Source organism: Rosa rugosa, chromosome 7 (assembly GCF_958449725.1).
Source record: "Rosa rugosa chromosome 7, drRosRugo1.1, whole genome shotgun sequence".
In the NCBI taxonomy this organism is placed as follows: domain Eukaryota; kingdom Viridiplantae; phylum Streptophyta; class Magnoliopsida; order Rosales; family Rosaceae; genus Rosa; species Rosa rugosa.
The window spans coordinates 35,227,963-35,240,658 of record NC_084826.1 but is presented as its reverse complement, the minus strand read 5'-3'; the positions used below and the strand labels follow the sequence as shown (position 1 = coordinate 35,240,658).

Here is a 12,696-nt window from a genome sequence, read left to right as displayed (position 1 = left end):
TGACAAAACTCAAGTATAGCTCTATGTTCATTATTAGGCACACATCTCCTTATCAATTGATCAGAACCATATTTCACTACTAAAAAGAATTGCAATTGCTTCGGTTTTTTACTTCGGCAACAGTTGCCGTCGCAATAGAGACCCTATTGCTACGGAAAATGTTCCGTCGCGATTAAGCCTAGTTATTTGTGACGGAAAATATTTGCCGTAGTAACTTTGTAATCAATTGCGACGGATTTTTATCTTGCCGTCGTAAAATACATTTGTATGTTTACTTTACCAAAAAAAAAAAAAAAAAAAAAAAAAAAAAAGAGGAAAGAAGACTTGGCAACACATAAACGTCACCGTATTACTCTTGGTGCTAATCCAAATAATCTTCCCTCTTTTTTTTTGGGCAAAATTTCCTACTAACAAAACAGCCCTAATTCTTTTTCCCAAAGTCCCAAACACAACCGCTCTCGATCTCTCTCTCTCTTGCCCAGTACCTCACCACTCTCTCTCTCGCCCAAAGTCCCAAACTGGAAATTTCTCAGCTCTGGAACCTCACCATTCCCGCCGTTATGACCATTCTGATGGCCCAATCTTCTTCTCGCCGTCAGCTTACAGGTGACTCTTTGATTTTCAGCTTTCTGTGTAATTTGGCTCTTGGTTGTATTCATGTTCTGATTTTGGGTCTGTATGGGATAGAACAAAAACTTGAGGAGGTAGCTTGAGGAGGGAGGAGCCCCCAAAAAGATTCTAACTTTGAAAGCGGAGGACTCCCAAACAAGGGCGGATCCAAGTACACCCTTGGGAGGACTCAAGCCCACCCGAAGTCCCAGACAACAAAACTTGAGAACCCCCGAGTCCCCGACGAAGACTCTCACACTCCCTCTCAGTCTCTCACGTACTATACTGCTTTAAGAGATCAAACCTTAGATGTTAGATCCATAGTTTTGTCTTCTACTCTTCTTCTTCAATTTGGGGCAATCAATCAATTCAATGTAAGTATGATTTCAATTTTGTTCAATTTAATCCATTCAATTTGGTGCAAATTTTAGGGTTAAAGATTGATGTCGAATTCAATTTCATGGGTTTTGATTTAGCAGTGGATTGAGGATTGTTCTGTGTGCCATCGATGTGAGAGGAATGATGACGGTAGAGTTATTTGCGGTGGAACTTGCTTACGAAAATGGTATGGATTGTTTGACAAATCTGGGTTATTTGTTTGTGATTCCTTAGTTTAATGAATCTGGGTTGTTTAGTGAATCTGAGTTATGGAATGTTGGATTGGTTTGTTAGTTACTTAGTTTAGAACTTTAGTTGGACTAGTTGCCTGACTTGCCGCCGTAATTGGAATGATCTGGATGTACATGTAGGATTGGATACGTGTCTTGATGATTACTCTTTCTGTAGCAATTTTCTTTATTGCATTGAAACAGAGGAAACATGATGCTTAACCTCCAAGATTATTAGCGTGGAAAATAGCACTCAGAGTGATTGATATATCTCCTAATACAATCAAAATGATGTGTATGGTTTTGGAGTTGTTATGCTCGAATTCATGTTTGGAAAACCAATTCTCAGCAAGTATTAACTTGTTTCGATCATGCTATACTTATGGAGTTCCAGCCAATTTGAGAAGAATACATTATTCAAACAAAACTTTTTGTACCTGGCTTTATATACCGCTGCACTTTTTCCCCCTTTTCTTTTTCTTTGTTTTCTGCCACAATATAATCAAGATCCTAACAGATTTTTCAAGGAACTTGAGGCAAAGCATGGGAGAATCCATATAGATCTTGGCTGATTGTTAGCTTAGAGTATGAAGTTTGATTGTTTCTATATATGATCAATGCTTCATTGTTTAACATTTCAATTTGAATCCATATAGATCTTGCATTTGATACACGCAATTAAAAAAAAAAAGATGAAGAGAAAAAAGAAAAATAGTAAAATATAAAGGAAAAGAAAGTGTCAGGGATTACTCTTCATTTTTGTTTACTGAATTATACCTGAATACTCATATGGGTTGCTCCACAGGTTGATTTGTGCTGATCTTATTTCATTTGAGGCTTTCAAGTTTGAAGCGACTTAGCTTCTGAGGTGTATACCTCTTCATAGGTTTCTGTAATTTGTATCAGTTTGCTTTTTTTCTTCAAATCTTTTTTTTTTTTTTTGGTGTCAAATGGAGTATTCACTATTAGACACAAGTAAATGGAACGCAGGACAGGGCTTTCTCTGGAATACTTCCATTTCATGTATAACATAAAACTATTCATTTAGTTGTTTAGTTTTGGATGTCTCATGTGTAATCTTTTCACAAACCAACAAAACAACTGCCACATTTCGTTGTAATGCGACTTTTATCATTTGATTCAATTAGTTACATTTCATTTGATTCAATAGTCTTATGTTGTACCTGACATTCAGTTCTTGTGGTTCAATGTTGATAGGCACGCAGCAGCAGCGTTTCTAGTTTGAAATCGGTTTGTTTTTCCATTACTGGGAATCGCTTCCCATCTCTAACTTCAAGACCTGGACCCTTTCAAGTTTCCTATTCGGTAGGTTATATCATTGTAATACTACTGTGACTCCTTCTTTGTTATGTTTGCCTCAACAATCTCATAGATAAATTTTTACATTATTGGATTTTAATCAATAGGTCCAGTTTAATTGTATGGGCAGTAGCTTTTTGTTCATTGTGCTTCTCTAATCACAAGAAACACTCATATTTTAGTTTCTGCTGCAGAGAACACCATCCATTATTTGAAAAGGCTGCTCATCTTCAAGTCAGCAGTGACGGATTTGGAGTTAATTTTGGAAATCCAAAGCCAAGAGCTTGATATTACCGGGTTAGTACTTCTTCCCCATTTTTATATTTCTGTTGTTTTCATTTATTATGGAAGAAGTACTAAGTTTGTCTGTGGCAATGTTATGGCTGTGATTTTTTTTTATTTTTGATGTACATTAGTCTTTTAGAGTCTCCACTTGTTTATTTTAAATAAAATAACATTATATAATTTACGTAAAATATAACTTGCACAAGACATACATATTCTGATGTAGCTTAATGAAACCAAGACAAACTTCTAACAAATGGAAAACTCAATTAATACAAACATGTAGCTTTGATAAACCTTTAGTGTTTGACATACATAATCTTGACTCAATGTTTTGTTTGATTGATCTAGAAAACTTGCATCTCACAATGGGTAAGAGTTGGATAAACTTGGGCAACACATGGTCAAAGAGGGTTATTGATGGTTATGAAGACTTTTTGAAGTTTGCATACACCAATAAGAATGAAAGTGAACTAATAAGCTGTCCATGTAGAAAATGTTGCAATCGGCCCATTTATTTACCCAAAGAAACTGTGCGAAAACATCTGAAAGATAATGGGTTCTTGAGAAAATATACGAATTGGATTTACCATGGAGAACCTCCAGTTGCTACTAACCATGCCAACTCTGAAATTGAAACTGAAGTTGATTTAAATGTCCAAGATGATATGTTTGAAATGCTGCATGAAGCTATGGGCATTCCAAATATGGGTGAAACTGATGATCCTCCATCAGTTTATCCCCAAGTTGGGCCAAATCAAACTACTTCTCACTTTTTAAAGCTGTTGGAAGGTGCACAACTTCCACTATATCCGGGCTGTAAACGCTTTACTGCATTATCATTCATTGTTCGAATGATGCATAATAAAGTTTTACATGGGTGGTCAGATAAATCATTCACGAGGTTACTCAAGGACTTGGCTAGTGCTTTCCCGGAGGACGTGTTACTTCCCAAGTCCTACTATGAGGCTAGAAAAATAACAAAAGATTTAGGTTTCACGTACGAAACTTGGGATGCGTGTAGGAACAACTGCATGTTGTTCCGAAATGATGACATAAACCTTGATGAATGTAAAGTATGCAAGAAGTCTAGATGGGAAGACAACAAAGACTCTACAGCTGATGTTGGAACTAGCAAATTAAAAAAAAAAAAGCAGTCAAACAAGTTAGATACTTTCCTTTGAAGCCAAGGTTGAAAAGGCTGTTTATGTCATCAAAAACAGCAAAATTGATGAGATGGCATGCAGAAGAGAGAAAAAATGATGGTGTTTTTAGGCATCCTGCCGACTCTATGGCTTGGAAAGACTTTGATGCTAACAATTCTAACTTTTCTGATGAGATTCGAAATGTGAGGCTTGGGTTAGCATCTGATGGGTTCAACCCATTTAGGACAATGAATATAGTCCATAGCACTTGGCCAGTGATTGTGTTTCCCTATAACTTACCTCCTTCATTATGCATGAAGCAGCCATTTCTTTTTTTGTCACTGCTGATTGATGGTCCTAAAGGACCAGGTGACAAGATTGATGTTTATATGCAACCATTGATAGAAGAGTTGCTGGAATTATGGGAGAAAGGTGTAGAAACATGGGATGCATCAAGCAATGAAATGTTTACATTGCACGCTTCCTTATTGTGGACTACTAATGATTTCCCGGCTTATGCAAATCTGTCCGGGTGGAGTACGAAGGGTCAGTATGCTTGTCCATGTTGCAACTCAGAAACTGACTCTTGTTGGTTAAGTAATGGTAAGAAGCATTCTTATGGGGGTCATCGTCGGTGGCTGCCTAATGGCCATAGGTTTCGAAAGGATGGGAAGAATTTTAATGCTAAACTTGAATTTAGAGCAAAACCTAACACATTGTCTGGAGTTGATTTGTTGAGACAAATAGAGTCTGAAGGTATTGTCACCGAATACAAAAGGGAGGATCTCCTAACAAGGAAAAGAAAACCAGCAGCTGTAGAAGTAGATGCTCATGGAAAAAAAAAAACGAAAACCACATAATTGGAAGAAAAAAAGCATCTTCTTTGAGTTGCCTTATTGGAAGCACAATTTGATACGTCACAATCTTGATGTAATGCATATAGAGAAGAATGTTTGTGACAATGTTTTGTGGACCATATTAGGAGATGCAAAAAGTAAGGACAGCTTGAATTCTCGACGAGATCTTGAAGAAATGAATATTAAAAATCATTTGCACTTGAAGATTGATGAATCTGGTAAACCAAAGGCACCTGATGCAGAGTTTGAGATGAAAAACAATGGCAAAGACTTATTCCTAAATGTAATTCATGAGTATAGAGCACCAGATGGGCATGCCTCTAACATTTTGCATCGTGTGCATTTGCAAGATAGAACCTTGGGAGGTTTAAAGAGCCATGATTGTCACATTCTTATTCAAGAGTTGATCCCATTAGCTATAAGAAAATCGTTGCCCAAAAATGTGGTTGAAGTATTGATTGATTTGGGCAGATTTTTTAAACAATTGTGCTCAAAAACAAACTGTGCAGCAGACTTAGAAAAAGCACAAGAGGGAATTGTGTTAACAATTTGTAAGCTGGAAAAGATATTTCCACCCTCGTTCTTTGATATAATGGAGCATTTACCTATCCATTTGGCGGAGGAAGCACTTATTGGTGGTGCTGTTCAGTTTCGGTGGATGTACCCTATTGAAAGGTACCTCTTTACTTTGACAGAATATGTGCGTAACCGAGCTCATCTAGAAGCTTCAATTGCTGAAGGCTACTTGATGGCAGAGTGTATGCATTTCTGTTCTCTTTATCTAAATGATGTGGAAACCAAGTCAAATTGACCAAAGAGGAACAAAGATGGTGATGGGGAGAGACATGGGATTAAATTCAAGCTTACAGACATTGAATGGGTACAGCCTCATAGATGGATCTTGTTCCATACGGATGTTGTCACACCTTACTTAAGGTATGTGGTCCAACTCACTTGACAACAAAATATCCCTTTGCTTAGAAATATTGTTTACTTATGCTTACATCTGATTCTAACTTGCTAGTTTCTAACTTACTTATGCCTACATCTTATTCTAACTTGCTAGTTTCTAACTTAAACAGAAAATATATTGCTGTCCTTAGAAGCCACAACCGTCAAGCTGATGACCATCAAATTCAACGTATCCATTTTGACAACTTCCATACATGGCTTGGCGATCATGTATGTTAAAAGTTTTCTTAAATACTTATGAGTTCAGACTTGCATTCTTATTTTTATTTATTAAATAGTATTGTTCGTGAAACAGGTCAAAAACTTGGAAAACATAAGTGCTACAGCTGTGCCTTTAGAAATCAGTGTTTTAGCAAAAGGACCTAGTGATCAAGCAGTGAAGTTTAATTCATATAAAGTGAACGGATACAACTTTCGTGTTAAAAAGCTTGATGATAAAAAGGAAACACAGAATAGTGGTGTAACTTTGAAGGCAGATACCATGAGTGTTGCTAGTCGGAATGACAAGCATCCTTCTGTTGATCCTTTGGCTTACTATGGGCAATTGATTGATATTGTCAAAATCAATTACTCAGAAGAATTAAAATTTGACTTGTTTAAGTGTGATTGGATTGATACTGCATCAGGGACAAAACAAGACTGTTTTGAGTACACTTTGGTCAACTTTAAGCATTTGTTGTACAAACATGATCGAGTGGGTAATGAACCTTTCATTTTGGCATCCCAAGCACATCAAGTTTATTATGTTCCTGATCCATTGGAGAAAGATTGGTTAAGTGTTATCATATCCCCTGCAATAGAGTTATGTGATGCTGATAGTTACCCTGAAGCTGACCCCTATATGTTGCTGGAAGTTGATGAGAATTCAGCAGCTTTGGATGATACAGAAATGATCGAATGAGATCATTTCTTTTTTCTTTGCTTTTGTGTAAATGAATGGAAAACAATTTGCCACTTTTGATGTAATATAATATCCACTAATTAATATTAACATGGTCTATTTATACATCTTTTGTGCATTATCAGACTGATAGGTGCTAGTTTATGTTCTATAGCTAGTTTATATTACTTTTATGTTTATGGTTTGTTTCATGTCTAAGTACAGGTTATTACCATGAAGAGAACAAGACAAGCCGGTCGACCTCGTACCATGGCTCAACTGTTGGAAGTAACTTCATCACGTTCTGGAAGCACAGGTCGCAGCGCAAACGAATCAGCACAGCTGCCTCTTCCAGTACCAGCAGGTATACCCTAAGGTTCTTGTTAAATTAACCAAAAATTAATGTGCTTCCTCCTCATAACATTATAATTTATTAATGTAATATTTCAGTAGTAGAAGAGCAAGCCAATACGCCAACAAGTAAAGTCGCACGAGGACATAGTAAAGGCATTCCGGAATGGAATACAGGTGTTAAAGTACATGTTCAATTTAATGGAATCAATTTCCAGCCGGTGGGGGAAAGGGCAGGTCAGCTTAAGTCACAATTGGGTCAAATAGTACGAAATGGCCATAGGGTACCGCTAAATATTCTTGACTGGAAGAAAGTTGGTAATGATGTGAAGGAAGAAATTTGGGAAGAGGTTAAGGTAGGTGAAAATCAATACTAATACTAATGTTATGTTAATTGTAGAAAAACTTGGTGGAAGTCCCAGAAGGTTATAAATCAGTATGCTTGAAAAATTGTAATTTGCTTTGGAAGGACCATAAGAGCAAAACAAAATCATTTCACTATGTGCCCAACAAGGACGATCCTGAACTTGGTTCTAAAAATCCTCCTCATATTGTTGCAGAGCAATGGTCTGAGCTTGTTGCATATTGGAGTAGTGAGGATGCAAAGGTAAAGTACACAACTAAGTACATATGTATAGTGAGCTTCACAAGTTACTTTAACACCTTGAATTTGAAAACTTGTAGATGATAGCAGAAAAAAATTCAATTAATCGGGAGCTGCGTGGCCCATGTCACAAGACCGGTCGAAAACATTTTTCCCAAGTGCAATATGAGGTACTAATTTTAGATATTTGGATCATTGTTTCTTTAATCTCATACATTGCTTTCTATAATTGAAACATGACTATAATTTTATTCAACAGATGGAAAAAGCTGGAGAACCAGTTGATAAGTTTAGTGTTTGGAAGAAAACACGTGACTTAAATGATCACCTTGTGCAAGAGTTCATTGTAAACTACAGTTTTTGAGGCTATATGTATATATATATCAGATTCATTTGTGATTATTATTAGTTTTAGTTTGTCAGTTCAGTTCAGTTACTTATATTCAAATGTAATGCAGAAATCATATGAAAAGAAACTTAGAAAGGAGTCGGAGGAGGATCAAAACTTGACAAGTGTTAAAGACCGAATTTTCCACTCTTTGATGGGAGATGATGGTCATGGGTATTGTCGTACTTTTGGAGCTGGTGTACCTCGTAGTCTAGTATATCCAAAGGAGTCAAATATATCTCAAAGCACAAATGATCTCGTACAAAGAATCACTGAACAAGTGCGTCAAGAGTTTCAAGTGCAGCTTCAGCAACTGCATGCTCGAATTGATTTTCTGCAGAATAAGGACACTAGTACAGAGTCTCCTAGACAGGTTGAGTACAAACTTCATATGCAAACATATGGTTTATAAATTGGACTTTTGTTAATTGTATGTATTACTACTTAACACTAACTTAAGTTTATTATGTGTAAATATGGATTATATATTTCCTAGATTGCTGATGCAACTAGTGGGCATGAAATTTTGAGGGAGTCTATAGGAGATGAAGTAACTCCAAATGCAAATCATGAACAGCCCTCATTGGAGCAGAATTCTCCAGTAATATCCCCTTCACAAAATGGATCTCAAAGGGTAACTCTCCTATAATTTTAGGCAGCAACAATCTTCTTATATTAATTGTTCATATTGCTCTTACATGTTGTATTTGTAGTTGATGCTTGACATTTTCATAACCATGGAGTTATAATTGGCTTGCTTGCAAATAGTTGTGTTGCTTAAGGCTAGTTATCGAGGTCTATACTTATGATTTTTTATGTTCTTTTACATGGAATTTGTTTGTGACTTTGCGCTTTGTGTTGCAAATGTTTGATTATTGATGATGTATTTGTGACTTTGCACTTTGTGATTTGTTCTGGTTTTAATTGAAGGATATTGATGAACTTGTATTTGCCGTAAGGTTTTAACAATTGCATTTTGTAGTTTTTGACCCAGTTGCCTTCTTACTAAAATCTGTACATTTTGGCTGGGTATTTGAACTTGGTGTCTTCATTAAATTTTCAGTAGCCATCTAGAAGATCATGTCAAAATTGAAATCTCATGAAAAGGAGTTTTCTAGAGTAAGTTATGATTTTTCGAAGTTGAGGGTCTGCATCAGGAAATTCTTCAATTGATACTATGTTTCTGTTTGTACCCAGGGAAATTGGGACTTCGTGTTTCTATGTTTTGTTCATGTATTGATGCATATTGTGTAAGGTGTTTACTGACTAAGCCTTTCAAAAAGTTTATTGTATGAATTAGTCGAACCTTGTTCAATTGCCTAGGCCTTTTGGCTGGTAAATAACAGTTGAATTTGTAAATGGAAAACCGGTTAAACTTTCTGCTTTAGATATTTGTGTTGAAAGCTTATACTTTAGGCCTAATATCTATATAGTTTCATATAGTTTCATTTAAGATTCAGTGGTTAATTTCGAGGCTAAATGACAGAAGTCTGCATTTTGTAGTTTTTGACCCAGTTGCCTTCTTACTAAAAACTGTACATTTTGGCTGGGTATTTGAACTTGGTGTCTTCATGAAATTTTCAGTAGCCATCTAGAAGATCATGTCAAAATTGAAATCTCATGAAAAGGAGTTTTCTAGTGTAAGTTATGATTTTTCGAAGTTGAGGGTCTGCATCAGGAAATTCTTCAATTGATACTATGTTTCTGTTTGTTTCATTTGATTTTAATAATTTCCCTTATTCAGACTTGTTCACGAACTGAACATAAACATTCTTAACTTCCCAACAAAAGTATACCAATATTTCAGACTTTATTTTCAGATAGTTGTGTCATATCGGTTAGTTATCGAGGTCTATACGTATGATTTTTTATGTTCTTTTACATGGAATTTGGTTATCTGTGTGTTGCAAATGTTTGATTATGTATTTGTTTGTGACTTTGCGCTTTGTGATTTGTTCTAGTTTTAATTGAAGGATATTGATGAACTTGTATTTGCCGTAAGGTTTTGACAATTGCACTAATGGCTTTCAAACAAAGATAGAGCTCCAGCCATTAATTACACTAACAATTCCAAAATTTTTATTGGAAATTAGTATGTATTGTTACTATTGATTGAGGTCCATCAATGCCTTAATGTTTTTTGTTTTGTTTGTATAGACACCATCACGAAAGAATATGTGCATTTTGTTGTCTATCTTGCTTACTGGACATTAAGGTAACATTGGTTTTTCTATGTTTATATTACAGGTTCTCATGGCAAAAAGAGCAAAGCAAATGAAAGCAAGTGCAAAGCTCACAAAATGACAAAGTAAAATGGTGCACTTGTGATTGTTGTTTTATTTCAAGTGTGGTTATAATTTTCAATACTTGAAAATGAAAACACATTTATTTTCATTTTAGTGTTTGTATTTGAATATGGTATGATGACTCAATAGATATGTTTAACTATATTTTTCATGAATTAATGTTAATTTCTGAAGATATTTAATTGCTTAACTATTATTATTATTATTTATTTGTTTAATTTTTTGGAAATAGGAAAAAATAATAATAATAATAATAATAAAACAAAATTAGCGTTTGCGACGGCCATTTCAGCGTCGCAATTGGTATAAAATTATATAGTTTTATTTATTTATCAAAATATTTTAATAAAAATTTATAAATATATTTGCGACGGCAAACTAACCGTAGCATCAATTTTGGCGGCAAGGTTTGGCGGTTCAATTTTGGCGGCAAGGTTTGGCGGTTATTTTGAAAATATTACACATTGCGACGGCAACATAGCCGTAGCAAATACCTCCACCTGGGCTACCCTAATGGATATTTTGCGACGGAAGCCTGCGTAGCAAATAGCCGTCGCAAAACAATAACTGATGCGACGGCAAGAGAATACCGTCGCAATTATCTTTTGCGACCGCATTTTACAGTCGCAAATGGATTTTGTGACGCCACCTATTGCAACGCCAATATTTCCGTCGCAAAAGGCTCATTTTTCCGTCGCGAAAAGTTTTTTCTGTCGCAAAAGCAATTTTTTTTAGTAGTGTTTCCACAAGTAAGGATCATCCTAAACATATTGCCTAGCCAAATACTTAAGTCTATTACGTTGAGCATGCATCATATCTTTAGGAAACGTTTTAGCCACTAAATAATTCACAATATCAGCATACCAAGGTTCACTTACCTGGATTCCGAAGAGTTGTTCATCCGGAAACATCTCCACTAAGGGTATGGCGTCCTCCTCACTCACTAGCTAGCCTACTCAAGTGGTCGGCCACTACATTGTCCGAGCCCTTCTTGTCCTTAATCTCAACGTCAAATTCTTGTAGCAACAAGATCCAGCGTATTAGCCTAGGTTTTGCCTCCTTCTTTAACATCAGGTACTTCAAAGCTGCATGATCAGAATAAATAATAACTTTAGTACCCAACAAATAAGATCGAAATTTTTCTAAGGCAAAAACAACAGCTAAAAGTTCTTTTTCGATTGTAGAGTAATTGAGTTGAGCATCATTGAGGGTCCTTGACGCATAGTAGATGGCATAGGGATTTTTGTCCTTCCTTTGGCCTAGCACAACCCCAACGGCATAATCAGAAGCATCACACATGATCTCAAAGGGAAGAGACCAATCTGGGGGAAGCATAATTGGAGCAGACGTTAGAAGCTCCTTCAAGGTGTTGAATGCCTTCTTGCAATCCTCATCAAACTCAAATGCCACCTCTTTTTGAAGTAGACGACATAAGGGCCTAGAAATTTTGGAGAAGTCCTTGATAAAGCGCCTGTAGAAACCTGCATGTCCAAGAAAAGAACGGACCTCCCTCACACTTGTGGGGTATGGTAAGTATCTAACAAGATCTACTTTAGCTTTATCTACTTCAATTCCACGTTTAGAAACAATATGCCCTAAAACTATCCCTTGTTTAACCATAAAGTGACATTTTTCCCAATTTAAAACAAGGTTAGTTTCTTCACAACGTTTAAGTATCAATTCTAAGTTGCTTAAGCAATTTTCGAAGTCTTTACCAAAAACAGAAAAATCATCCATAAAAACTTCAATAATTTTTTCAATAAAATTAGAAAAGATACTTACCATGCACCTTTGAAACGTACATGGGGCGTTGCATAGTCCAAATGGCATTCTTCTGTAGGCAAACATTCCAAAAGGACAAGTGAAGGTCGTTTTCTCTTGATCCTCATGAGCTATGGCAATTTGATTGTAACCAGAATACCCATCCAAGAAGCAATAAAACTCATGGCCAGCTAACCTCTCAAGCATTTGATCAATGAATGGTAAAGGGAAGTGATCCTTCCTAGTAGTGGCGTTGAGCTTCCTATTATCTATGCAAACTCGATGTCTAGTTACAGTCCTCTGAGGCACCAACTCATTCTCCGCATTCTTCACAACAGTTATCCTAGACTTCTTTGGCACAACTTGAACTGGTGAAACCCATTTGGAGTCTGAGATAGTATATGACGCCACAATCAAGGAGTTTGATGACCTCCTTCTTCACAACCTCCATCATTGGTGGATTAAGACGTCTTTGAGCCTCCCTAGTTGGCTTGGCTCCCTCCTCAAGCAAAATCCGATGAACACAAGTGGTAGGGCTTATTCCCTTGATGTCTGCTACCGTCCAACCAATAGCAGTCTTGTGTTTCTTAAGCATGTCCACGAGTTGACC

General features: G+C 36.3%; 2 protein-coding genes across 3 annotated transcripts; both read left to right on the top strand.

Annotated features, from left to right (window-relative positions):
* Positions 1–4,113: 4,113 nt before the first annotated feature.
* Positions 4,114–6,697, top strand: LOC133723221 (uncharacterized). Its single transcript, XM_062150039.1, has 4 exons — positions 4,114–4,723; positions 4,950–5,499; positions 5,907–6,006; positions 6,092–6,697. The coding sequence occupies exons 1-4, from the start codon at positions 4,114–4,116 to the stop codon at positions 6,695–6,697; spliced, it is 1,866 nt and encodes a 621-aa protein (XP_062006023.1).
* Positions 5,890–10,515, top strand: LOC133721963 (uncharacterized). 2 transcript variants are annotated; one of them, XM_062148742.1, is made up of 9 exons: positions 5,890–7,040; positions 7,127–7,383; positions 7,428–7,634; positions 7,712–7,801; positions 7,891–7,977; positions 8,090–8,392; positions 8,516–8,653; positions 10,177–10,234; positions 10,267–10,515. In XM_062148742.1, the coding sequence occupies exons 1-8, from the start codon at positions 6,911–6,913 to the stop codon at positions 10,231–10,233; spliced, it is 1,269 nt and encodes a 422-aa protein (XP_062004726.1). In that variant the 5' UTR covers positions 5,890–6,910; the 3' UTR covers position 10,234; positions 10,267–10,515. The 2 variants fall into 2 exon arrangements, with proteins under 2 accessions (XP_062004726.1, XP_062004725.1); XM_062148741.1 differs by lacking the exon at positions 10,177–10,234 and having other exon boundaries at positions 5,891–7,040.
* The last annotated feature ends 2,181 nt before the right edge of the window (positions 10,516–12,696 follow it).